Source organism: Leptopilina boulardi, unplaced genomic scaffold (genome assembly GCF_019393585.1).
Source record: "Leptopilina boulardi isolate dan_hultmark-lab unplaced genomic scaffold, ZJU_Lbou_2.1 LbouV2_333, whole genome shotgun sequence".
Taxonomy (NCBI): Eukaryota; Metazoa; Arthropoda; class Insecta; order Hymenoptera; family Figitidae; genus Leptopilina; species Leptopilina boulardi.
Genome location: NW_026137900.1, coordinates 286,696 through 313,799, shown reverse-complemented (window position 1 = coordinate 313,799; position 27,104 = coordinate 286,696). Strand labels below are relative to the sequence as shown.

Here is a 27,104-nt window from a genome sequence, read left to right as displayed (position 1 = left end):
TGGTACATATATACTTCATTTTCAGGTACCAATCCGCCTCCTCTGTCTATATATATATATATTACACAGTAATATTTACCATTTTCTTATATTCTCAATTTGCACTACATCTTCGTGAGAGATTTACACACGTGCGTGTCTCTCTCTCGCAAAATTCTCAGAGTTGAAATTATTTATTTATTAATAGATGCCTTTGGTTAGAGAGATATTTTTTTCTTTATTAAGATTCTGGTAAATAGAGATATTTTTTTCAATAACTGGATGAAATGAAATTTTTTTTTTCTAGGGTATTTGTGAATTTGATATGATACATAACTGCAAACTCCTGTCAGGTTAACGGATTTTTAATATTATATTCTTGTGAAAGGGAAATTACCAACGGTTTATCGAAGAATATTTCAAATATTCACTTTAAATGGTTTTTTTTTTCTAATGAGAAGAATTTGATTTTCTTTGCTAATTTCAATCATAGTTTTCCTGTCGTGATTTTTATCTTATTATTATTTATGTTGGTCCTGCAGTTGATATTTGTTTTGGTTTCGTTTTGATATTAATTTTTTTTAAAAATAATTTCAGTCTAGTTTTGTTGGTTGCGAAAAATATTTTTGTTCCGATTGATATTTATGTTATGATTTATATTGTCACTGGTTCTGGTTGATATTTTTTTTAGTCTTTTGTCTTTTTTGTTATATAGGTGGAATTTTTTATCACATTCTCAACAAAAATGAAGATAATTTTTTATTTTAAAAATTCGTTTTAATAAATTGAAATTAGAAAGAATTTTTACTAATTGATATTTGAATTTTACTAATGTGAATTAGTTGAAGTCTTTTTTTACTATTTATATTGTTTACTATTAACATTGTTTTGCAAATTTGTACAAAATTTTGTAATCTTTTTATTAAAAATATTTTTAATAGCTTATACTTTATTTAAAGTAAAATTGTCTTTATATGGAAAAATATTTTATAAAATCAGTTTTTCTTCTGGCTCTACACTTTATATCAATCAACTTTAATTTAATTAAAACTTTTTTTTTAATTAATAATTTCCTTCTATATTAATGTTTTTTTAAATACTTTTCTAACTTTATTACTTATTAAATTTTTCTAGATAATATTAATATGTAACATTATCAATATAATGAGAATTATTTAACTCATAGCATCATTAATTAAAGATCAGTTCAATATTTATATAAATAGATGTGAGTTAAAATTTTTTTTTTGATTTATTATTGTTAAATTGAATTCTTCTCTACGAGTCATGGTTAATATGAGTGAAAGGCTACAATTTTTGTTATACACATGCTTTTGATAACTTCCTGGTTTCAAGACAATAATTGTGTCATGTGTACCTGTTTTTGTTTTGTATTTTATTTAACATCAATCGCGATGAAAAACAATTATAATAATTCAAAAATTGTTGAGATACTCTTAGTTGTTTATATATGTTTACAATTTTATTGACATTATTATCTATCTACTTGTCAGTATTTTGATCGAATAATTGTATAAAAAATAAATTTCTGTAACCATGAGTAAATTTTTTAATGTCTATTGAGTGAATTTAAAATTTTAGTAAATATAATTTTACTTTTTCAGGTCTCTCAAAATCGAGAAAAACGAAATCATGAGAAGTCAAAGGGAAACTAGAATTTGTGGCTAAAAATTTGTTCTTAACGTTCCAAGATGTCGACGGAAGCTGTTCGCATCTCTCCCGAGGAAGAACAGGGGTAAATACATATAATTTTTTTTTTCAATCTTTATTCTCCCTATATATTGTTTTTTTTTTTTTTTTTTTTTTTTTATATAATCATTTATTACATCGTATTTTTTGTAACTAAAAAAAATCTCGAGCGTTTCTTACAGAAATATTCCATAAATCGCTTCACATTTGCGATACATGTTCGGTAGCCACATTTCATACACTAATATCATTTCAATATCGGTAATTGAAATTTTTTTTTTTTTTTATAAAACTTTAATAAGTACAATATCAAAATTGATTATTATAACTTTGTGAAAGTTGCCCCTGGGGACACTATAATTTGCATTTAAGGACGAGATATACGTATATTATATTCGTGAATTGCATCGGAGTATTATATTATTTCCCTTTTGCGGTTTGTGTCTTTCAATCTTCTTGATGTAAAAAAAATGCAAGCACATATATATATATATATATGCTTAGATTTTACAATATATATATAGATATATATCGCGGATATTTTATACATACATCCGTGTGAAAGCGCCAGTTTGCGACGCCAAGAGACGAACCTGGTTCGCACGAGGGTCAGCCTGGGGGGAAGGCAGTCATTGACATTGAGAAAAGACCGTCGTGAATGTGACTAATCGACGCGCTTAGCCTACACTTGTGTTCATAATTCGCATATATACATTAAATAATAATTTCAAATTTAATTAGGACCGGAAAATTGTCTATAGTCAGGAAAATTATGTAGTCGTTAATTTTTAATTCTTCTCGCCAATAGTTTTTTTTTCTAATAGTAAAATTCTTAAATAATATGCTCTTATAAAGTAGTTATAGTAAAAATGAGACGCGTATTAGTAGATAAAGTCCTTTTGAGTAGGACATTTTAATTCGATTGATTTTACAAGAATAAATATCAAGTATAGATCATTTTATTCTATTTTTATTTCAAAAATTTTTTTTTCATTTTTATATTGAAAATTATAAGTTTAAAAATGTATTTATCGTTTTAATTTTAAAATTCTTTTTTTTTTATTTGTACTTTTAGTGGAAAATTTTTAAATTTAATTTCATTTACTTCGTTTTTTATTTTTTTAATGATACATGAAACTTTTTATCTTAATTAGTTAATGACACCTGGAAATTTTTTGTATTTTTTTAAATAGGGGTGGAAAATCAAAAATAACTGGATTATATAATTTAAATATATATATATATATATATTTTATGTACACAATTCGATTATACTTGAATCATTATTTACAATAGATTTTATTAAATATTATTGAACATGGACAAAGTGGTACGTACAATTACGAATTAGCCAGAGGCACTTGGTGAAATAAACCTTAAACCTTAAGGTTAAATAACGGTTCTTTCACTGGTACATGACTACAGTCTGTTTGCAATTCCTTGCCCTAGCGACTGATACTTGTATATATCTGAATCCTAACCTGGGCCCCGATTATGCATTGAAAAATACGAAACCTGTCTCAAGTTCGAAAGTAGATTAGAGATCAACTTCCACACAGCATCTCTTTATATCCGTTTATCTTCTTGAACTCTTTGTTTCTAAATCTATAATTTCCTTGTTCATGAAATTATTTTTTTTACTTCAACAACATTAATGTATAATTTTATTTAAAAAAATATATAAAATAATTATTAAAATTATTTTGATATTTTTTTTTAATAAAGTAGTAAAAATGTAATTTTAATTCTTCTTATAATTAATAAAAGTTGTTTAGAAGTTTAGTTGGAAAAGTTAAGTTTTTTTTAAAAAAATGATATCTGAGATTTTGCATATAATTAACGGTCTTCATCGTATTGTATTCTTGGTTTGAATATGGAGGCATAAAACGATAATGATCCGTATAGCTTTTCGGTCTTTTCCTCTCGCTTTCTCCTTCCTCTGGAGTCTCCATCAACAATCACCTTTGCGTGTTAGCGATATAGCGTTCCGGGTACTTTAGATCGTTTAATTCAATTCACAATGAAATGTTTTTCATTTTAAAAAATTATTCTATTCTTTCATCAAGACATTAACGAGCAATAACATTTTTTTTTACTCTTCCTGTGGATTAAATTTGTTTCTTATTAATTAATATTTAAGTATATTTTTTTAATTTTTCTGAAAAATTTCCTTATTTTTCATAAGGAAAAATTGAATTTCAATTATTTTCTTCTTTTACTTTCTTCCCACATTAAGAATAACTTTATAAATACATATATAGAGAATGTAAGGAACTAGAATTGTCACATCAGTGAAACCAGTTTTGATTAATAATTTAAAAGAGCGTAGGAAGAATAATCGATTGATAAATATTTAATGGTGAAAATACTTTGTGTTCGCGTTTTCAAAAGTCATTGTCACATGTAATGTTAATTTCTATTTTCGATAATTTACTTTAAAATTGATGAAATTTTGACAAGAATATTTCTCCATTTCAGAGATTCAAAATTATGTATCATTAAAATTTATTATTTATTTATCTATATATATGTTAAAGGTATAAAAAGATTTTTTTTTAAATAATTAAATACAAGTAGATTTAATTGACAGGTGTTAGATTGATAGATATGTCATTACGTGTCAAGAATTCAAACTAATATAATGGTAATAATTGTCAAGTTTTGTTCGATCATTTAATTTTCACTTTAAAAATTGACACTTATTGTCTTGAAATATCTATTGATATATAAAAGATTCCATTTTTTTTTTATTAATTAATTAATAATGAGATTTTTCTAAATGAAAGTTAGAAATTTAATTTAAATTCAAATGAAATTTAAAAATTTAATTAACTAAGATTTGGAAATTGAATTGTAAAAATATTTTATATAGAAAAATTCCGCAAAAAAAATTCCCCGCTAAAAACAAATTGCAATCTAATAAAATAGTTTTATGAAAAAAAAAAATGGTTAATTGGTTTTTGAAGGGCGCGGCATTAATCTTAAATGGGATTTTAATATAGCGCTTAAACTAGCACACAATGTTAAAGTAGTGCAAAATTGTTTATGTTCTGCTTGTGAAACTTTGTTATTAATTCAATAATGTTTTACACTTTTACCATAAAATTTTCACGTTGAAATGACTAGAAAACATTGTAAAATTGAGAACTTACTATGCGAAAGTAGGTTTTTTTAAATTAAAAAAAATTTTTTCTTCATTCAATTCAATTTTGTTTCTTAATTGCAAGAACAAAATGAATAATTATAATTCGTACCATTTTTATATTCCAAATTTCGTTTATTTAAATTTTACTTTTGTTTCTTCATTTTACTGTCTTAAGTGCAAGAAACGCGACTAAAGAGTTTCGTTTAGCGAAGCATTATATTACGCGCATGCATGTGGCTTAATGAGCCAATATATATATATTATTGTGCACGATATATTACGCAACTAACTATTTTGTAATTATAGACAAGAGGTATAAAAGGTGACAGAAGTGGAGGTACATATAAATGTATATGTTGCGGAAGAAAGAAAAAACATACAATCTTATGAGAGTAAGTGAAAGAGAAGGAGAGTATAGTTCGGAAACAGAAAATACTGGAATATGTACCTACGCTACTATACCTCGATAATACCTTGAAGTGTTTGAGTCATGGAACGCCCCCGCTAGTCGTACTAAACCGAACCGGAGGAACGAGCGAATCAAGGAACAAGAGATCGAGAGGAGCTCTCAGTACAAGATTGGTACCACGTCCCGCAGATCGTACCGTTTCTTTGCCTATATATATATATTATTATCGAAAATCATAAATATTTATCTCTGGTTTAGTTTCTTTCTTTTCTTCAAGTAACTGAAAGTTTAAGGTTTGTTTGCTTGTTTTCATACAAAAACTCTCGATTAATGATCATCATTTATTGTTGTTTATTTATAACAACTTTGTGTGTGAATTAATTTGATTTCCAATAATTATATGTGATTCGGATTTTCGCGTCTCGGTAGAAGTTTAGGAAGAAAGCAGGATCTTATACAACGATCTCTTTGCATCGTTTACAATTACCTTTTGCCTGGAACTTTTACTCGTATACTCGAATCTTTTGTTGAGGAGACGATAGTGCATGTGATGAGATACATATATATATAAATATTTGCAAATATTTTGCAAAATAATTTTCATTCTTGGTTATTGTTTTTAACTGAAAGTTATACAATGTTTTCTAGGTGTTGAGTGGAATTTTTTTAATTGAAGAAAAAAAAAACTACAATCAACATCCTTGTGGGATTACTTTAAAATTGATTGCTTGCAGTTAATTCAGAAAATTAATTCATTAAAATTGATTTAAGTGAGAGGCATAATATAATAATAATAATAATAATAATAATAATTGGATAGTAAAAAGAGTTACAGATTTTTAAAATTAGTAATTTAGAAAAATAAATAATATAATGACGACTATTTGGACAATAACAATGAAAGTTTTCATAAATTCACAATATTTTAACAATGATATATAATTTACGAAACAAAAAAAAATTATCAATTTTTAAAATCTTCGAGTTTTTCAAAAAAAAAAAAAAAAAATTGTATTTAAATAAAGCAACTGTAATTTTGGGTAACTCGAATTAGACCTAAAAGATTTTAACATTTTTATTTTTTATTGCATTACATGAATAAAAATATTCGAGAAGACGTATTATGAAAAAGTTGGAAATATTCATTTTATATTAATAATTATAGATGAATTAAACTTATCAAAGGTCTTTACTCCTCCAGAAAGTGAATATTTGATTTTCAATTAGGTATATGAGAAATTTGCATCTTAAATGTGGTTCTAAGCACAGCTCCAAGTCAGCATTGGAGAAAGATCTTTAATTCCCCTCCCTTCACACGATTAATGTTAGTCGTGTTTTACCTTCGTTTTACTGCCCACTTTTTGACCTCTTTTAATAGTTTAGGAACAATACACTATAATACATATATTTCATTTTAAATTCAGGTTCCAATACTGAAAATCGACAATTATTTATTACAATGAATACTATTTTTAAAGAGGCATTATTCGAACATAATAAATATTCAAATAATATAAGAGAAAAATAATTAACTGAATGAATTTTTAATTACTCTGAAGAAGTTTTTTTCTTTTTATAATATTAATTAAATTATAATTAATTTCAATTATCTTTTCTAATAGTAGACGAAAAAGGGAATTAATTTACATGTTTTTTGTTTGCAGAAAATTGAAAACCGATTTTCAGTATTTGAGACGACGTGGCGCATTCAAGGCTTCGGGGGAAAATTTTTATCAGGGCCGTAAGTGCGCCAGATGTGGAGTATCGTTTGGTAGATTTTACAATACCGGCGCCGTGTGTCCACGTTGTAAACATCGAGTATGTAGACAATGTCGAGAAATACAAAACGTCAACGAGAACAATAAGGGAACAATCGGTATCGATTGGCTGTGTGCAGTATGTCATAAACTTGCGTAAGTTTAGATATCATCATTAAATTTTATCACCACTTAGAAAATAAGTGCATGTAATATATATTTCAATATTCATTAAGCCATTTATTCCGTATAGTTAAAAAAAAATAAAATCCCTACAATTTAGAATTTATGATTTTTTTTTTGTTTTGCAGAAAATTGCACGCGGACACTGGCGAATGGACATTTGAGAACTCGATCGTGAAGCACACTGCCGGAAGGGAGAATTCTCTGTCGCCTCTTGATATCCTCAAATACAGTATCCGTCGTGCCTGGACCATAAATGGTAATTTCCTGCTACTATAAAGGAAAAAAGAACCGTTTCCCGTTTAATAAAAATTTCCATATGTTTAAATTTAACTTTTTCTTGAATTCAGATTGAAATTTTTATTTTTAATCTTTCTTGATATTTACGATCTGAAATGAATTTCTTTTTTGCAGGACCACCAGCACAATGGCCAGGAGCGAGAAAGTCACCTGAGTTTAGAATTTATCGAAGTCTGCCAATTCGTTGTCCAAACTTTTACCACGATCACGAGGATCAATATAGCGTAGAAGCGTCGACTATTGAAGAATTAAAAAACTGTGAAAATGAAATAATTTCCAACAATGATGATGATAATGATGAAATTAAGAAGAATTTTCATTTCACGGACAATGAGAGTGGCAATAAATCATTATTATTGAACAATGATTCTAATGTGACTTTAAAACGTAACGAAAAGTCAAATAAATGTTCAATCAAGGGGAAAAATCAAAATTTGAGTGTAAAATCGAGAATAATTGATGAAGTAATTTCTCCTGATCAAATTTCTTCTTCTTCAACTTCTTCATCTCCTCGGGTCTCATTGTTAAAACCACCACGATTGTTCGCTAAATTTACTACAAATCCTGAGGTGAAATCATCTGGTAAGCATGGCGAGAAAAAATCCAATATTCCAATTTTTCGAAGAAGTTCCAAGGAGTTTGAGGATATCAAAAGTCCACAAGAGTCACCGAAACGCTCGCTGATTCCACAGAGGTAAAATTAAAAAGAGGGGATTTTTTTTTGAAATAATTTTTATATTATTAAAATTTCAGGTACAGAGGAAGCACTGACGATTTAAGGAGAAGCAGGGAGGATATCAGTGTTCCGAGTTTTATTCCAAAATTATTGTCACCGAGGAATAAGGAGGAAAAATTGAAACGTCAAGATAGCAAGGACGATATTCGTCATATCGGTGGATCAAATCGACGGCAGAAGGAAGCAACAAAAGATGAAATAGCAACAATCAAGTCGTTGCCTTGTCAGAGTTCATTGCGAGATGATGTTAAAGGAGTGAGATTTTTTCGACGAGAAAGCAAAGAGGACGTAGGCAGGGAGAGCGCCACCACTATTACGAACAGCTGCGTGACCAAAGAAAGGCCGTTGTGTAAGAAAGAGTTATGGACCGAGGAATGCGTGGGTGATACGACGACTTGGTCAAAATCGACTTTAACTGAATCCGAATGCAAAAAAGAAGAAAACGCAGAATTGTCAGTTACGACAAGTTATGAATTAAACGAGAATAATACTCGTGACGAGGATAATAATTGTGTTTCCATGATAATGGCCAATGAATTGAAAACGGAAGATCGAGTCGATGAGGAAAATGCTGTGAAATCAAATAAAAGTGAAGAAAGTGCGGGAAAAAATACTGAGCACGATGATGAGAAAATTAAAGAGAAGAAAATTCTTGTTGAGAAGGAATTTGATGAGGAGAAAAATGAAGATTTCAAGAGTTTCGAACAGATTCAAGAAGAATTAATTGCTGGCAATTATGCTAATCCGGTGACTTTAGGGGAAATGAAAATTGTGCCTGATGTCACGAGTCCTGGGAAAAAATGCGAAGACTTCCAAGTGGTTAGTTTTGTTTTTTTTTCAGATTTTTGTTTATGATATTTTTGGTTATATTTATAATTTCTTTTAAATAATAATAATTGATTGAAAAGAAAATTATTTTTTCGCAGATAAGAAGAAAATTTTCTAAAGAAGAGTTTTCGAATCCTGATGATACTGACGACATTCCTAACAGACGTTGCTCAAGTGTAAGATTAATATAGTTTTCTTCAATTTTTTTTTTTTAAATTGATTTTCATAAACTTTATCTTTTTTCAAATATTTTTCCAAATTTTTAAATGATTTTTAATTATTTATTTTCAATTTGCAAATACTAATTTGCTTTGTTGTGTATTTAAAATCTGTAATTGATTAAAAATTGAAATTAAATTTACAATATTGAAATTATTTTATCTAGAATAGTATTGAAAATAAAGTGTTTTGAATGTTAATTTACAGCATCTTTCGCCAGAGGCAAGTCCTTTAAGTACGAGATCATCAAAGTATAGTCCAAGAGAAAGTGAGAGTGAACCAACTCCTGCATTACCGAGGAAAACTGGAGGCGGTGATTCTTCTTCTGCATCACAAAGAATACGTGACACTATCACGAGAACGAGAAGAGAATCTAATAGTAGTGCAAGATACGAGAGCAGTGGAAGCGAAAGTGTTAGGTAATATCGATTTATTCAATATACATATATAATTTTTTATTTTTTTTTTATTTCCATGCAATATTTCTTATATTTTAAAGATTAATAAGATTTCAAATCTTGTTGAATCATGATTATAAATTAAGATATAATTGAATAAATACATCTTTTTTAAGATCATATTTGATAAATTCAACATTAGCGAATACATAATTTATATTATATATATTTTTGCAAAAAGAATATAAAAATACTTGATTTTAATAATTTAATATTTTTATAGTAATAATTATTATATAATATTATTATTTATTATTAGTATTATTAATACGTATTTGTGTAGTGAATTTATTTATACGAATGTTTTCGTTTTTTTTTTATAAATTATATATTAAATGTAACATTAATTTTTATTTTAAATGCAGATTAGGAGAATCTAGTTTGCACGGATATGCTGACATTGCTAGAAGAGTCAAGTTCTTCAGCGGAAATGGACTTGGACCGTCTGCAGGAAGTTGTGATGAAGTCGTACAACGAGACAGTGCGACGAGTGCAGGTGAAGATGAACCACACGAAGATGGTCCAAGTAGGACAGTTCAGGGTTCTTCACAAAGTAGAGCAATGCTCCGACGACGAAGACAATTTGACGCGCAAGGTACATTTTTAAATATCTAAATTTAACTATACTTTTTTTTGTTCAATTATTTTTTACGAGAAAAAATAATTACAGTCAAAATTTTTATTACAGATAAAATCTAGTTCTTTTTTTTTAAGGGAAAAAAAATTTTTTTTGTGTAAATAAAAATTTTGTCTGTAAATTATATTTTAAATTAATATGAATTTATTCAAGTTAATAATTAATTTATAAACAAATTATCTTTATTTCAAGTAAAGGAAATTATATTTATTTTATTTGAACATAAATATAAAAAGAATTATGCCAATTGATAAGAGATAGCCTACCTGCTATAGTGATCGTTTATCTAGAAAGATTTTATATATATATTAACAATTATCGTGGTTGAAATATATCCAGTTAAAAAGATATTGTCGTTCGCTTTTAGGTGCACATATATTGATTATAGAAACCATTCTTTGACGACTCTAGGAACTTTTTGCAGTCTTTAGTTATTTAGTATTGTTGTGAACCGGTAAGAGATTTCAATTTCTCGCTGAATATTTAAATAATATAGGCAATTTTGTGTTATGTTTCATTTATATAACAATAGGAACATTGAAAAATAAAATGGATGGATTTAGAATTTTACAACTGGGCACAACGCTTATTGTTGCTTTTTATTTTTTATTGTTCTATACGGGAATCTGTGTTGTTTTCTACTTTTTATGGACAAATTGATAACGTGATAGTGACATTACGATAATAATCATTATGACTCAGGTAGATATTAATAATTAGCTTTTTGTGTATAGTATTTTTTTATTTTTGTCTACTTTGATATTTTCATTCTTTATAATCCATTTTTGTCACTATTTAATAATTTTACTTTTTGATTTTTGTTGCATTAAATTTTTATTTCAATTTTTTATCTTTTCTAAATTTAAATTTTAAATAAAACGAAATTTAAAAGTTTCAATTGAGGTTTAATATTAGAGTCACGTGATGAAATGAAATATTCTGTTTACTGAATCCTCGAATTTTATGAGAAACTTGTGGCTTTATTCTTCATATATGGAAAATATATATATAGGTGTATATGTATAAGGGTAGATTGTTTGTAGTGCAGTGAAGTTAAAGCAAAGGTATACATATATATATACGTATAGGTACATATAATATGTAGTACAACAAACGTTCTCTGTTTCGTTCTACAGTCCGCTCACCTGCAAAGTATACTAGGTGGCAAGATAAGAATGAAAAGAACACTTGTCGTAAAAAAGATAACGAGTAATTCTGAAACGAAAAAAAAGGTTCTAAAAAAGAATATATCTCTGACTGAAAATACTAATGTAATTGATTAATTTATAAAATTAATGATTTGTTAAACAATTTTTAAAAAATATTTTTATTCACGTCATTTATGTAACATTACATAATTTATGACAAATTTTTTTAAAATTAATTTCTTATTTAAAAAATGGAAATTTTTAATTTACAATTTGAATTCTTATTAATGTTAATAATAAATTTAGCTTTATTATTAACTAAATTAAAAATAGTTAATAGTGTTTCTTTATTACTCGATTTTATATCGCTTTTTTCGAAATTGAATACACTTATTAAAATTTACTCCGTTTTGTGAGTGTTCTTTCTTGTCGTCGTTTGCTTTCCACGGAACATTTTCTCTTTTAGTACCGTCCTTCGCATCCTGAATAAATAGTTGAGTGCGTAGTGTAATTACGAACATTCCTTGAGGATGCTGGAATTCTATCGTGTAGAAACACCTTGTAAAATTCAGGGAGTCACATAAAAAAGATTATTGCTACATTTTCCTTCCTTCTCATTTTCTTTTATAATTAAAATTTGTATTTTTTCTATTAAAAAAAAAATTTATAGCATTATTAACTATTTGAATATTATAAATTAATTTTCAAAGGTTTTTTTTAAAATTAATAATTCAATTTTTTAATTTACTTGTTTATAATTTCATTTTTAATGACCTAGTTTATCATTAGAAAGAATTAATGATACTAATTGGCAACAGTAATTGATTCATTGACATTATTTTAGGTTGATTATTTTAAGCCGAATGATCTAATTGAACGTAATATTAGTTTAATTAATAAATGTTCGTTATTTTTTTTATTATTCTTTTTTGTTTGCAAATATCTCTAAAATTTCAAAATGAAACGAAAAATAAAATTGTTGATTTAATATTTTATATATAAAATGTATCGCGTGAGTTATAATAATCGTTAGTTTTTGGAATTTGATGAAAATGAAGGGAACTTGTAGCAATCTTTCGAATGAATTGCAAAAAAGGGAAAAATAAAATACGTAACGATTTTTTTCTTTTTACTCAATACTTTTTGTTAGGCAATACTGAGCCAAAATCGAAGTGGAACAGTTCCAAGTGGTCATATTCCGACTCGCTGCTATTCCCTCAGAGTTGCTTCATGCTTCGCTTCCCACTGGCCACCTTGTACGTGGTTTTAATGCACTATACCGCTTTGAAATACTATAGATTGTGTTTCGTCGTTTCATAGTAACAACAACGACGCTACAGGATTCAGGTGTGCCTCGTTGCATGAAGCAGAAACATCAGAGCGCTCTCGCAGTTTAACGTCAGTGTGTTATAGAGGCCCACGCGAATTCGCGACTATTGTGGGCAGTATATATATATATATACAATAGATCGCAGATTTGCCAAGAAGGGACAGTGGAAAAAAATTGCCATCTTGGTACATACAAGTCTTTTTAAGAGAATATAACGATAAACCGGCTTCTCAGTCTTGACGCGATTCAACGAGACGAGTATATTTTAAACTGAAACGAGAAAATTATTTTTTTCAATTAAATTTTCGCAAAAATTTCCAATTTGTTTGTTTGTTTTTTTTTTTTTTTGAGAGCTTTCAAATTAAATTTTTTCATTCAAATTTAATTTGATACATCAATTTAAAATTTACAGTACACAAATTTTTTGAAATTTGTTTTATTTAAAAATTTTGTTGTTTTGCCAAAATTAATTATTGTTTTTCGTATTAATTGAAATTATAGTTTATTTTATATAATAAATCGAAGATTATTTTATAATAAGCGATCGATTTATAAACTTTAAAATAGTGCTGACTAAAAGTGAAAATCTCGAAATAAGTTACAGTGATTTGAGGTAATGTGTATATGTGATAAAGTGCTGATTCATATATAATATTTGAAACTATTTTATTATTTCAATTTATCGATATCGGGTAATTGAATCTGTTCGAAAGAGGCGAGAGATAAAAATATCTATTTCAATTAATATTCTATATATAACTGGGAAATTTTTTTTTTTTTTTAAATATCGCTACGATAAAAGTAATGAATTTAATTTTTTTTATGCATCAACGTATTCTGAGAGTGGAAAGTAATTTTTAACGATTTTCACAAAACAAATCAATCTACCATGAAAATGTTTAAACACTTGACTGGGTGTGTTTTGCTTCTTTGTTCGCCCACATTTTTCAAGTTTCACTGAATATTTCAATTTTATGTTTCATTGAAGTTTTTTTTTTCATCAAAAGTCAAAAAAATTTTTTAAATATGTCTTACTAGTTTTTTTTCATGTCTTTAGACAAATTTAATAGAATTTCTATTGAATTTGAAATAACAATTTGTATATTAAATTTTAAAATGAATTAATATTTCGTAAAAGTTTAAAATGATTAATTTTTTTTTTGTATTTATTAAAAAATATAATTAAAAAAAGAAATATTGTGTATGTGTTATTATAAAGGGAATTTTAAAAGGAAATTAAACTATTGATACTGTAATTAATTTTTGTAGGAATTTTTTTTTTTAGATTCTTTTGTTAAAAAAAAGTATATGAGTCTCATAGTCTTTATATACTTGGCTCATGCCACTGACCAGATAATTCATTAGCGCGTAAAAACGAGTACCTGACGCGAAGCCCCTTTTTGAAACAGTTTCTTGTGTTTTATTTTTTCTTTAGTCGAATCTGTGATCATTCTGACTCCATAGAGTGAAAAATTCAATTTACTTTGAAAATATTGTTTAGTATTTTTTTATTTTTTGTTAGTTATTTTGTTAGAAAAATTATTTTTAAATTAATTATTATTTAGGTATTAGTAATTAATTACTGTTAATTAATAATTGAATAAAACAGTAATTACTAAATTAAATATTTTGTTAAAACTAATTAATTTTTCAGGATCACGACGCAGAGGACGATCACATGCGAGGAATTGTTGTGGTGATGAATTGCAGAATCTTCAAACATTACATGTGATTGGTCGGAGTGGGGGGCGACAAGTAAGCCCCCCCGGGCCAGGTTGCACCCAAGGACAAGCTCATTCTCAATCTCATGTTCAGGATTCACCAAATGTCGATTATAGACGTTTGGTTTTTATAAGTTCTGATTCTTCGTCTGGAAGAGAAGAAGATGATGCCGAGAGTAGTTGTTCTGGTTCGTCGTATTTAAATGGAATACCGCACGGCAGTCATGCACAAGGATTAGAAGACTGCGATTGGGATTATTTCGAGAGTGGCACACTTCCTTTGCCATCGGGGATTCCTCTAGCTATTAATATCAATAATTTAGAAACTGACACTACTGTCTCGAGTCACTGGAGCTGTTGTCCAGGTCGTGGATCGTCTTCTTGTCAGGTAATTTTCTTTTTCTTAAAAAGAACACTATTTTTTTTTTTAAACTGTGATTTTTTTAATAATTTGGTTGTTTTATCAGGCTTGTGGAGGAACGCGGGGAGCGAATGTTCTTCCAGTTCCAGTGCCAATTCCAGTTCCGGTACCGTATCCAGTTCCAGTGCCCGCGGCCCTTTGGAATAGTGATTTAGCGGCCGCTTCGTCAATGATAAATCGTGATTCAACATTTGAGGGAAGCTTACGATTAAGAGGTGATCCATCGGCTCCTTGGTTTGCTTGGCATCCACGATTTAATCAACCTCTTCACGGGAGTCGTTTAGAACCTCGATTAACTAACTTCGATCCAGTTGCATTTGGTTTTCAACCGGAACATGTATTTTTTGGTACAATCAACAGTGAATCATCGGTTCTTCCATTCCCGACAGTAATTGATGAATGCCAACAGCAAGATTCAAAAACCAGTGAATTAAAGGTTAGTGAACCCGAGCAGAAAATTGAAATTAAGGATAATAAAGGCACATTAACAAAAGTGGAAGAATCTGAGGAGTGTTCGAATGAGGAACAAGCGGAGGAGGATATTTCATTTAAAGAAGCGCGAAATCAAAGAATGTATCGACACTCGCGTGGTAATTCCGGAAGTTCTTCCGGTCGCTCATCGGCTGACAGTAGCGATCTTGAGGATTCTGCCTCGCATCGTTTCTCGCGTGTATTTGTGATTAATGACGATTCGTTGACAAGTGACAATGACATTGAAGATAATGATGATTCGGATTCGGCGCGAGAGGGTGGAATCACATTGAAAAAAGTCACTGCCCTCTCGGAAGAAGAAGAACCCGTTATTCTCCGTTGTGTTCGATTATTAAATGAAGATGCTGATAAAAATGATAAAGGCGATGAAAATGAAGATAAAATTGATTCCGATAATGTAATTGTTGATGATAATTATTGGCTTACGAAGGATTCGACAAAAACGGATATTTTTCACGATGTCAATGAAATTTATGTTGCCGATTCAAAAGACTCACTCGACTGTCGAATTGAATTGAAATCAATTAAAACGCTAGATCCAGAGAATTATGAAGTCAAAAATCAAGATCATTTAATGATTGGAGAACTCACAAGTGAAGATGATGAAATAGAGAAAAAAGACTCAATTCCTGATTCTCTTGAGATATCGGAAAAATTGGCTTCGACGCCCATCAATGATAACAGTCGAATAAAGGAAATCGAGAGTTCACGCGACGCGGCAACGAATCCGGGTCAGAAACCTCGAGAGGATTCGAGCGTGAGTTCAATAACGGATAGCTCAACGAGCGAGACCAACACCACAGGAAGTGAGGTGAGCAGCGATGAATTACACGAGTACGAAGTAACGCCAGTGCGTTTCGCATTTGGCGATAATAGCCGTTCAATTCGTTGTAACAATAAGCCGCCAATTCTTCGCAAAATCAATAATGATCAATTGAAATCAAAATTTGAATCTTATAAATTTGTTCCGAATGAAGAGGTAAAAATAGAAGAAGAGGAAGGAGAAATGAAGATAGAAGAAGAGAAAGAAGGGAGAAAATTAAAGGAAGAGGATCGAAAGATGAATGATATAATAAGCGGGAAGATTGAGGAAATATTTAAAAGTGTTGAGATGAGATCGAATGATGATGATGATGATGAGACAATAAACCCTGTCGCGATATCGGTGACGCATGACGAAAGCGAACAGCGAGTGAGAGGTAAGTTGGCAGGCGCACGGCAGGTGGGAGATGAGGATAGTGGGGGTGCAGCTGGAATCGAGCGGGGAACAGCGCGGTGTTATTCAGTTGAGCGACTCCCGCCCACTCGGACGAAGGAGAATGGCTTCCCTCCTGTTGTGTCAACAACAGCTCGTGATCTTCAAAACTTTCCCCAAAATAATAAATACAAGAGTCTCGTGATGATTACACAGGGGGCTTATCAACCTGTGAGTGTAATAACATCGGATACAACGACACTATTGCAACCGGATGATGTTGCACCTGCCACGGGCCAAGGATTGGCCGGCTATTTCCAGCTGGCGCTGGAAGCTGTGGCTGAGCCTCGACGTTCGAATGGCCAGGGACCACGAAAACCTCTTATGGTGAAACGTCTAATGTCACAACAGTCAGAGCTTGAAATTGATAGTGGTTTAAGTGTCGGTAGTGCAAGTGAGAACGAGGACGTGCAATCGGTGAAAAGTGTAATTGCAAAATCGCGAAATGTTGATGAAATGCAAAAGGAATCATCGAGAGTAAGAAGTGTTGTTAGTGGTGATGATTCTGTGACTGGTGTTGTTATACTCGAGGAAGGACTTGCTGATGATGACTCGTGGGTTGAAGAAGTGTCACATGATGAAGATGAGCAGAGTGCAACGACAGCAACTGAAGAAAGTTCCGAGGATGAATCAAATAATTTAGGTGATCGTGAAGAGGAATTGAGGGGTTATCATCGGCAGGCAATTGATTTTACATTGCATACAATTGTTGAAGAATCGTGTGAGGAGAGTGAGGCTGAACCAAATTTTGTTGCTAAACAAAAAAAACAAAGACCACCGTCTGCTTCGGAATTGGAGAAATATTTCTTTTTTGGTCTTGGTGGTGATGGGAATATAAGTTGTGGATCGAGAGAGGTTGATAGTTTATCCGAGACATCGTCTATTCATTCAGAAGGTCTTGAGTCATTGGGTCAAGAGGAGGCGTCTAATTCAGGCCAAGAAAAATCTGGAGAGTCATTGAATTCCTCGAGGCTTGAGAAATATTTTTTGTCCGAGTTTCTTGGATTTAATCAAGATCGTCGTGATTCTGATGGATCAGTTGGCAGTGATTCAGAGGGACGACCGAGTCCTGAAGCGCAACGAAGAAAAAGATTGGTACGAGCACGTGGAACTGGAAGATCTCACAGTTCATCGCTCGATAATCTTTTGGCATTGGCACAAAATCCAAGTTCACAAAATTCATTACAGGATTTGAGTTTGAATCAAGATGGACAAGATTCACAATCCGAGGGTTCATCAACCGAAACTGATGTGGCGGAGGAAAATCAAACACCAGCATTTGGAACTGATGGTCAATTTGACACTGTCAAGAGAAAGAAAAAGAAGCCAAGAAATCTTGGGACTCAAAGTCCAAGAGTTTCTGAGGATAGAAATAAAACTCCAGAACCGCGGGATATGATTGTCACGGAAGTTCCTGAAGGCGATGAGGAAGGGATTAATTCAGATGATGAACGAGCAAAGACACCGCAACCTGACAATGCTCATTTATCTTCTCATCTTGATAGTTCAAGGATTGCTCAATTAAATTCAATGGAATCGAGATCCAAGCAACAATCAAGAGATTCTGGATTTGTTGGAAGTTGTGATGATCTTTTGCAACATCAGAAATCGCCAACGGATGGTCAAGCGCCAGAAATTAATCAATCAGCTTCCAAAGATCGAAGAATGGATGAAAGTCATCGAATACATCGGGAGAAAATGAGTGTCGCGAAAGTTGATCAAACACTACCACCTGTGGCGAACGCTTCACTATCGCGGAAAGATAGCTTTAATAATTGGTCAAGTGATGAGGAAACGAATCTCATGATGTCGAAAATGCGTCAATTCTTCAAGACAATGGTTGCCAATTCAAATGGACCAAGTTCAACGGGTAGTAATGTTTCGAGTGGCGCATCACCGTCGCCGAGTCCACGATTGTCTGGTTATACGTCAAAAATTCGACACTGTTCACAAAATCGTACAAAACCACCGCAATTGGTTTATTTTGAGAATGAATTGACAAGACTGATGAAAACCGTGCCTGGAATCAGGGACGAGCAAGTGAGAGAGATTGTCGAGTATCTCAGCTCCGAGGACACGTGGTCTGATTCTTATGACAGTTCGGATTACACAAGTTCTGATTTGGAAGGCGCTGCCGGTGGACGTCGTTCGGCATTACAGGAACAAATTTCCCAGAGTTGTCAGCAGATTATTAGTAAATTTGATACAACATCGCGAGATCCATTTGAGAAGGAGAAAAGCGACAAAATGCCAACAAATCAACAATGTTTGGGTAGGGATACTGCTTTTGTTTATCAGAAACTTGTGCAAAGTTTCACAAAAATGGCCGGTGACACGAGTTCTGATGCGAGTTCAACACCACACAGTAGTCCGCCATTGATTGCAAAAGTGATGCATCACATTGGAAGTCGTTTGGTGGCTTTAATGCACGAGGTCTCGGAAGGTGGATCAACAGTACAACCGCATGCCTCATGGAGACGATATACGCAACATCATCGAACACCATCGTCGGCCTCGACAACGGAAGACGATGATTCAACATCAGATTCGACAAATCCATCGTCAACAACGCAATTGCCACGTTCCAAGTCACATGATCCATTATTGTTGATCAATGGACATCCTAATCCAAATGCTGGACAGGAGGGTGAGGAGAGGGAAGCCAGTGATTATGAGAGATTCTCGTGGAGGGGAAGTTTTGAATCGGCTTTGATGGCGGCGGATTCGCGGACAAAATTAAGTTTATTGGCATGTTCGGGTGATGTTAGCGCGAGTGCAAGTGCAAGTGCATTGGCAATGGCTGCAAAACGTCGAAGTGCTGGAGATTTATTGTTTAATCCAAAAAGTTTTTCAAGGGAGCAACTCGATAGAGTCAGAAGTTGTGGATCGATTGGTGGTGGTACTGGTGGAGTCGCGGGGGTTTGCAGCGGTTCCATCGAGGAGAAAATCTGGAGCAACAGGAGAAGATCGTCAGTACCGGATGCCAATACGAGAGGAGAATCTGGTACGTTTTTTTTTTTGGCATTTAATTAAATATTCTAATTAGTTTACTTAATTCAATTAACTAATTAAATATTAACATTTTTTCCACAAGGTCTCAATAATTGCCATTCTCTTATCCAATTTTGAATATATTTTAATTTATCTAGAATCATAATATATAATATTACTTCATTGTAGAATAATTAATTACCTTCTTTATTATAATTTTTAGAAAATTAACATAAAATTACGTAATCGACTTTTTTTTGTAAAATAATTACTCTACCTTTATTTCATTTGACAATTGATAAATAAACTTGGAAAATTAATAACAAATAAAGTTTGATTGTAATTATGACACTTGGAAAAATTGCACAGTCTGTTTAGTAATTAAACCTCGATTAAATTGAAATTGAACCTGTTTGAAAAAGAACAAGATGAATAATATGCTAATATAAGAATAATATGCAATATAATGAATTACTGAAAAAGTTTTATCAATTTTACAAGAGAAAAAATTGATAATACTAAACGTTTGTGTTTGAAATTTAATTACGCACATGAAAAATTCTCTCCTATACATATCATTAGAATGTATCTTATAATATTATGAATGAGTTTAATTACACTCCCATCTTGTTATTACCAATTATAAATTAGTTCTTTTTACACGTCCACTCACTTGTTTCTCAATTAATTTAAATATTCATATTGAATATTCATTTTAGAAATTCATATATAAAGAAAGTTGAGAATATATTCAAAATATTTTCTTGAAACCATTTTATATTGTACAGATTATAAAGAGTGAATAATAATTTGAAATTATTGATGGATTTTTAAAAATCTATAAAAAATTTATCCAATCAATTAAATATTGTTCGATGATTTTGTAGGAGCATCCGCTGGTGACGAGGATACCGAGGATGAATTGGAATACAGTGGCGATCCAAGAGCTACAACACTTCCCAGAGGAATGCAACCTGCGGCTGCGGCATCAGCTGCAGCAACCAATTCTCTGCCACGATTGCCAGCTTCAACAATATCTGTGGGACAAACGTCAAATTCACCGATGCATAAAGCACATAGCGTTTATCATTTTCTGCCGCAACATACGAGTGTCAAATCCGCGAGATATCGACCGCCTGGTTTTGCGAGAAACAGTGGTGCTTCTGGACCAAAAAGAGCAGTCAGTGCACCGGGACTTCAACTCACTGGCTCTCAGGCATCATCGGCAAAACGCGAGAATTCGCGATCGAGACGACAACAAGCCATCTCCATCAATAGTGGTGAGAAATATTTATTTTTATTATTCATCAAAATTTTTCACTAATTACGAAAATATAGCGAGAAAATTTTTTAAATTAAAAGAAGAAAAATATATTTTTTTTTTTTATTAAATTGTCTATATTGAAACCGTGAGAAAAATATGATGCAAAATTACATGCGGTACTAAATCCCACGCACGATTGATTGAACGGTTTCTTATAGAAAATTAAAAAAAAAAAAATGATTAGCGCGACAAGTGAGATCGGTCGCTGATATTCTTCCTTTGAGAGATTTTCATTTTCTCTTTTGTATTCTTCCAAGTAGAAAGTAAGTTGCATTTGAAAGCACAAGAGACTATCTTGTTTAATAGTAAATATCATTCTACTTAATTTATATCTTTCAGTAGTTTTATTCTTGAGAGAATTAATAAAACCGCGTATAACGATATCCATGAATCGTGAGCAACGCGTGCTTATACGGGTCTATTTCAATAAAAAATCTTCATTTCTCATTTGCTCAAAATTCCGGGAAATGTTTCTGTCGAATAGAATCCTTAAATTATTATTATCTTCTACTTAACAAATAATAAAAATTAAAAAGATAAATATAATTTTAAAAAATAATAATTCAAAATTAAAAGAAAATTATAGTTATTACCTAATTATTAGTAAATTAATTAAATTTTGAACTAAAGACGAAATTTCATCGTTTTTTCAAATAAGTCTTGTAACTAAAGAACACATGAATGTTGAGAAACGTTTATTGTTTCCAGAATTTCAATAGATTATTCGTAGTTGTAATATGTTAATCAAAGAAAACAGTTATGTCACATTCGAAAATGAATTTTTTTTTTCAATATTATCTCAGATTTTAATTTTTAAAAATAATTTGCTTTAAAATAAATAGTAACAATTAATAATTAATAATAAAATAATTAATTTAAAGTAAATTTTACACTATTTAACCAAGATAATTAAATTTTTCGTTAATTATTAATTAATGTTATGTAAAAAAAGTTAATTTTTCAAAATCTACTTGTATTTGCAATATATTTGTCATAGACCGTATAATAATTAGTATATTAATTAATCGCTTTCATAAAGCAATGCATGTTTTCTCTGATGAAAAATATTCTTGTTGCCAATCGAGTTTTACCAAGAGATTATCGATATTCTATATTTTATTTCGACTCTAGAATCTTGCTCAAGCAGAATTACTCTCGTTTAATGATTTATCGATCCAATTTACAGGATTAATACAGTGATTATAATTTCATCATCCCTCTAACTTAATAACGATTCAAATTGTCTTGTTACGTTAAAATTACAAGTTTTTATTATTATCCTTTTTAGATTGGGAAAATTTATTTAATTTTTTTCTTTATGGAAACAATAAATTCACACTTTTTTGTGTGGGTGTAAAATTTATTCCTTTTTTCATTTTATTGTGAGAAATAATATAAAGATATTTGACAGTTATAGAATGTTGACTTAGTGTGAATCATATTTTTTCAACCTAGACTCGAAAATGAAATTTTATCTCGGTAGGTCCTGAGACGATCAATAATCAGAGAAATGGGTGCGTCGTTTATGTGAAAAGTTATGGCATAAAGAAAGAAAAAAATTTGGAATTTCTTTATGAATGTGAAGTAAAATAGAAAAAATATTTTTGTGCTTAAAATAATCATTATCTAAGTTTATTTATTCGAATCATGAACAAATTATTTCATATGAATATTATTTTTTCAAATTCTGAAAAAAAAATGATTTAATGAAAAAAAAGAGATTGTTTCTAATTTTAATGTAAATGTTAGTTTTATGCATTCGTTAGTCACAGTCACGTAAGAACATCCGGATTATTTTTTTTCTCGAATCTCCTATTATATCCGCTAGCAAAAACAAATTTACTATCTCGTATTTCTAATTCAATAATTTTATAATATTTTGTAAAGAGAATTTTTTTTTTCTTATTTTTAGTTCAAAATAAATTTAAGGTAATTTTTATCTTCATCTTTCTCTGATATAAATTAAAAATTAACGAATTTTATGCGTAAATTGATAATTTAAAAAAAAAAATGTTGAATATAAATTAAATGTGTATGTAAATTTACTCTTTTAAGTTTAAATTGAATATGATTATAAAAGTACACTTGTACAATGAATTATCATTTAATGTACGTTCACTTTTGTGACGCATGGATAATTTTGCGTTTGGTGAAGAACTGTTTTCACTCGTGGGCACGTAAAGAAAAGTAAGAACAAAAGAATTAAAGAACTTCCCCACGCGATTTCGAACCTCTAGTGTGAAGTTGAAATTACAAGACGCAAATCTCTGGGAATAATTCGTGCACTGTAAATAATATGACATTAATCCATATTTATTTGCGAGATTTTATTCTATAGAGTTTTTAATGATATAATTGTGGGAAATGAATAAATAAAAAGTGGTATTATACATGACTGATAAATTCAAACTTTTTGCCATAACTTTTCATTTTACGACGAGAATTTTGTTTTAGACAAAAAGTAAATTTTATTTTTTATTTTAACGAAAAATTTTCTGATCTTTAGTATATTTTGTTATTTATTTATTATTTAATTTATTATTATTGTTTAATTCTTTATTATTTATTTTAATTACTGTTTATTTACAACTTTCCATATAGTAATAATTTATTTATTGTTTTGGTGATCAATTTGCTATTTATTTTTTGCTTTTATAATTTTTTTATTTATAATTTATTGTTTTTATGGTTTCAGTTCTTTTTTTTGTATTTTTTTGTATTTATAATTTTGTTAATTGTAACTTTTATTCCTCCATCAGTTGTATGACTTTTATGGATCATAAAATATTAAGCAATTCGCTTACAAAATATATATTGACACTTCATTTACTTCCGAGTCAGTTTACTTTGTTAAAACAGCTAAATAAACAATTTTTTCTTTTCATTTAGCAATACTATTGAACTCGTTGATTTTGCAATTAATAAACGCAAACAATATTTAGTTTCTTTTGCGGAAATATAAAGTCTTATTTTTATTCAATTCTTTTCTTTTAAGATTTTTTGAAATAATTATTTAAAAATATAGGATAGGTAAAGTGTAAATGGTACTAGAAATTGCAATTAATATATAATTAAATTAAACAAAGTAAATTGTACTTTGATTTAAAAAATTATTATTTTTTTTATTAATTATTATTTATTTATTGTTATTATTTGTATTCATAGTTTTTTGGTAATAATTTTTTTGTTTCACTGTTAATTTTTTGATGTTTCAAATTTTATTCGTTTAATTTAATGAATTTTTCTATTTTAATCTCAAATTCCTTTGATTTTATAGAAGAAGTTGTTTTTACCAAATTCGACAACTTGTCTTTACAAGATCGATTAAATTTCGTTGAAATGTTTTGTGTTTTTTTTTTTCGAATGCAATAAGGTTTAAATGATTCTCAGAGAATTGACAGTAATGCATTCCAATCGGGATACACTAGAAGGTAAACAAGAAAACGGGAACTTCTAATCGTTGTTGGTTGCTACACTGTTTCAGTGCCAATTAAAAGGAAAAGAAGTTCATATAAGACTTTCGCGACTGAGTCACTATATTTATATGTCCCGGATATGGTGTGCTATACATGTTTTACACATGTTTTTTTTTTTTTTTTTGTTTTTTTGTTTAGTCAATTTCTGCGTAAAAAAAAGAAACCAAAATTTTATTTCTTGTTTCTTTTTTTTTTAGAAGAAAATCTCATAATTTACGTTTTCATAGTATTCAAGAAAGTTTTACATAATGTACATTTATTATGCATTTACAAGTCACAGTTTCGTAAGATTTGCACTCCCGTTAGCGGAAGAAAATAAACTCTAATGCGAGAAAATATATATTTTTTTTAAAAAAAAGGATTTTTATAATAATTTTCGCTGTAGATTTCGTAATAAAATTTTATGAAGTGTTATGAATTTGTTTAACACAATTTCGCGTTTTTTTTTTTTTTTAATTTTTTAATAGGTTTGGAAAATTAGTTATTATTTTTTACTATTGTTTTAATTTTTTATTTTGTGAATTGCTTTTTTGGTGGTTACTTTTTTTGGGGGGGGGGTATTTATTTAAATAATAATATTTATATTTAATGTTTGCAATTGCGGTAAATTGAAAACTTGTTTCTTTGCACTATTGTTCTTAGAGAGTCGACTCACGTGAATAAATAGAGATTCCATAGGCTAATATCATCCTCAGAATTCTTATTTGAATCTTTTACACCTCTCACCTTGACATACATACTATAGTAGATGTTGCAGTATACATTCTCTAGAAGTAGAGTTAAAATTCTTCCATTTCTTATACACTGTCACTCATCTTTCAGGTACAAAAAGCTATGTGTCTAGAAAATGTGAAAGAGAAACTTTTCCACAAAAGAAGAATAAGAAATTTTTACTGTTAACTCGACAGTTTATGAAAATTAATTAAAAATAGATAATATTCAAATTGTGAAAAAAATTTAGGAAACTAATATAATTACTACGTTTTTTTTTAAACTAAATTTTTTTTTTTTTTTTTTTTTTAGTAATATTTTGGAAATATTTCCATTTTTTCAAGATTGATATAAATAATATTTTTCTGATTCTCCCACTTAAGTACTTTAATTAAAAAAAAAATGTTAATCAATTTTTTCTCACTTTTTTGCCACTTGAGTCAAGATGGTACTCATCGTTTATGAAGTGGATCCTCATGCGAGAGATGAATATGTGCGGAAAATGAAGCGAAAGAAGAATTTTTTATTTATTTTAATTTTTAAATTTAATATTATTTGATTATGCAAATTAATTATATATTCATTTTTTGTTATCCAAAATTTTTATCAAATATATGGGACCTTGAAACTGATAGATGTCGTCATCTCATTGAAAAGCGGAAACAAAAATGAGACTTATCGCAGCCCTCGTTCCGTCTCGTCGATTAGGAAATGGCATTTGAACACAAGAGCTCGTTAGTGTCAGAGAAAACGTTATACAATTATTTTTCACGTTGTCCTGTGTAAAAAAAATCGGCCAACCGTCTCTCTATCTCTCTCTTTTATTCTTTCTCTGTCGCGTACTTGGCAACCGAGAAAATCTTATAATAAAAACAACTATAGATACATATATATATAACTGGTGCAATGGAATTCCTTTCGTTTTAAAGTTAGTAGCAAAGAGATCTTCTTTTCTTTTTGACAGGAAGTCGACGGACGTGCTCTTTTTTCAAAAAAGAAATTACGAAATTTCTGACTCAACATAAAATATGTCAAGCAACTCGCGATATATGACATTTAATCCAATGGACCGTTTTTCTCAACCCACTGAAGAAGTGGCGCAACGCTTGACTTCCGTTTGGCTCCTGGAATCCTGTTGTGGAAGCTGTTGCTGTCCATGGAAACGTCGCACATCTCAAAAGCCAAACGACAAATTAAGTTCATCAATTCAAGACACAAGAAAAAATGAGGAGAAAAAATTCGATTCTCAAGTTCTTGATGATGACGACAATGATGATTTGGCACAGAACAATGAATTGAATTCCAATTCACTTCCTCTCAATTTGATTAACAAAAAGAATCAAGAGAAAAATTTCGCGAGTGATTCTAGTGACGATGAAGACAAAAATAATTATGATCATGATGATCAAAAGAATAATGAAGATCAATTCTCAAATGAAATCATGGAAAAGAAGAAAAGCGATTATTCTTTGGAGCAAAAAACAGAATCGAAAACTTTTGATTTTCTTTCTAAACGTAATAAACCATTTTTGAGAAAATTCTCTTTGGATATTACCAAGGAAAAGGAAAAGAATGTGCCAATTTTTCGAAAATATTCTCTAAGCGATTATGTCGAACCTGATGGTTCACCTGTTTTTAAAAGATGTGTTAGCTTCAAAAAGAAAAAAGAAAGTAGCGATAATAATGAGGAGATAAAAAATGGAGACGAAGAGATGAAAAATAAAAATGAAGTGATGAAAAATAAACAAGAAGAAGTGAATATTAAAGGAGAAGGAATTAAAAATATTGATGACGAATCAGAAGAAGAAAATAGTAGTGAAGATGAAGAGAAAAAAGGTTTATTTGATAGTGACACTGATGATAGTGAAGATTAC

The 27,104-nt window shown here is 29.8% G+C and overlaps 1 protein-coding gene across 6 annotated transcripts in view; it reads left to right on the top strand.

Moving 5' to 3' along the window:
* The window catches only part of LOC127285450 (uncharacterized), a 34,475-nt gene that overhangs the window by 2,052 nt on the left and 5,319 nt on the right, over nt 1-27,104 (top strand). For 5 of the 6 annotated variants that reach the window (XM_051311468.1, XM_051311469.1, XM_051311466.1 and 2 more), the window contains exons 2-12: nt 1,605-1,735; nt 6,908-7,156; nt 7,312-7,442; nt 7,598-8,177; nt 8,237-9,038; nt 9,146-9,223; nt 9,474-9,685; nt 10,090-10,319; nt 14,494-14,948; nt 15,028-19,732; nt 20,607-20,999. In XM_051311468.1, the coding sequence (XP_051167425.1) occupies nt 1,692-1,735; nt 6,908-7,156; nt 7,312-7,442; nt 7,598-8,177; nt 8,237-9,038; nt 9,146-9,223; nt 9,474-9,685; nt 10,090-10,319; nt 14,494-14,948; nt 15,028-19,732; nt 20,607-20,999 (7,879 nt within the window). In that variant the 5' untranslated portion in view covers nt 1,605-1,691. Of the gene's footprint in view, nt 1-3; nt 26-1,604; nt 1,736-6,907; nt 7,157-7,311; nt 7,443-7,597; nt 8,178-8,236; nt 9,039-9,145; nt 9,224-9,473; nt 9,686-10,089; nt 10,320-14,493; nt 14,949-15,027; nt 19,733-20,606; nt 21,000-27,104 lie in introns of those variants that run through there. The other variant, XM_051311467.1, reaches the window with a different exon arrangement.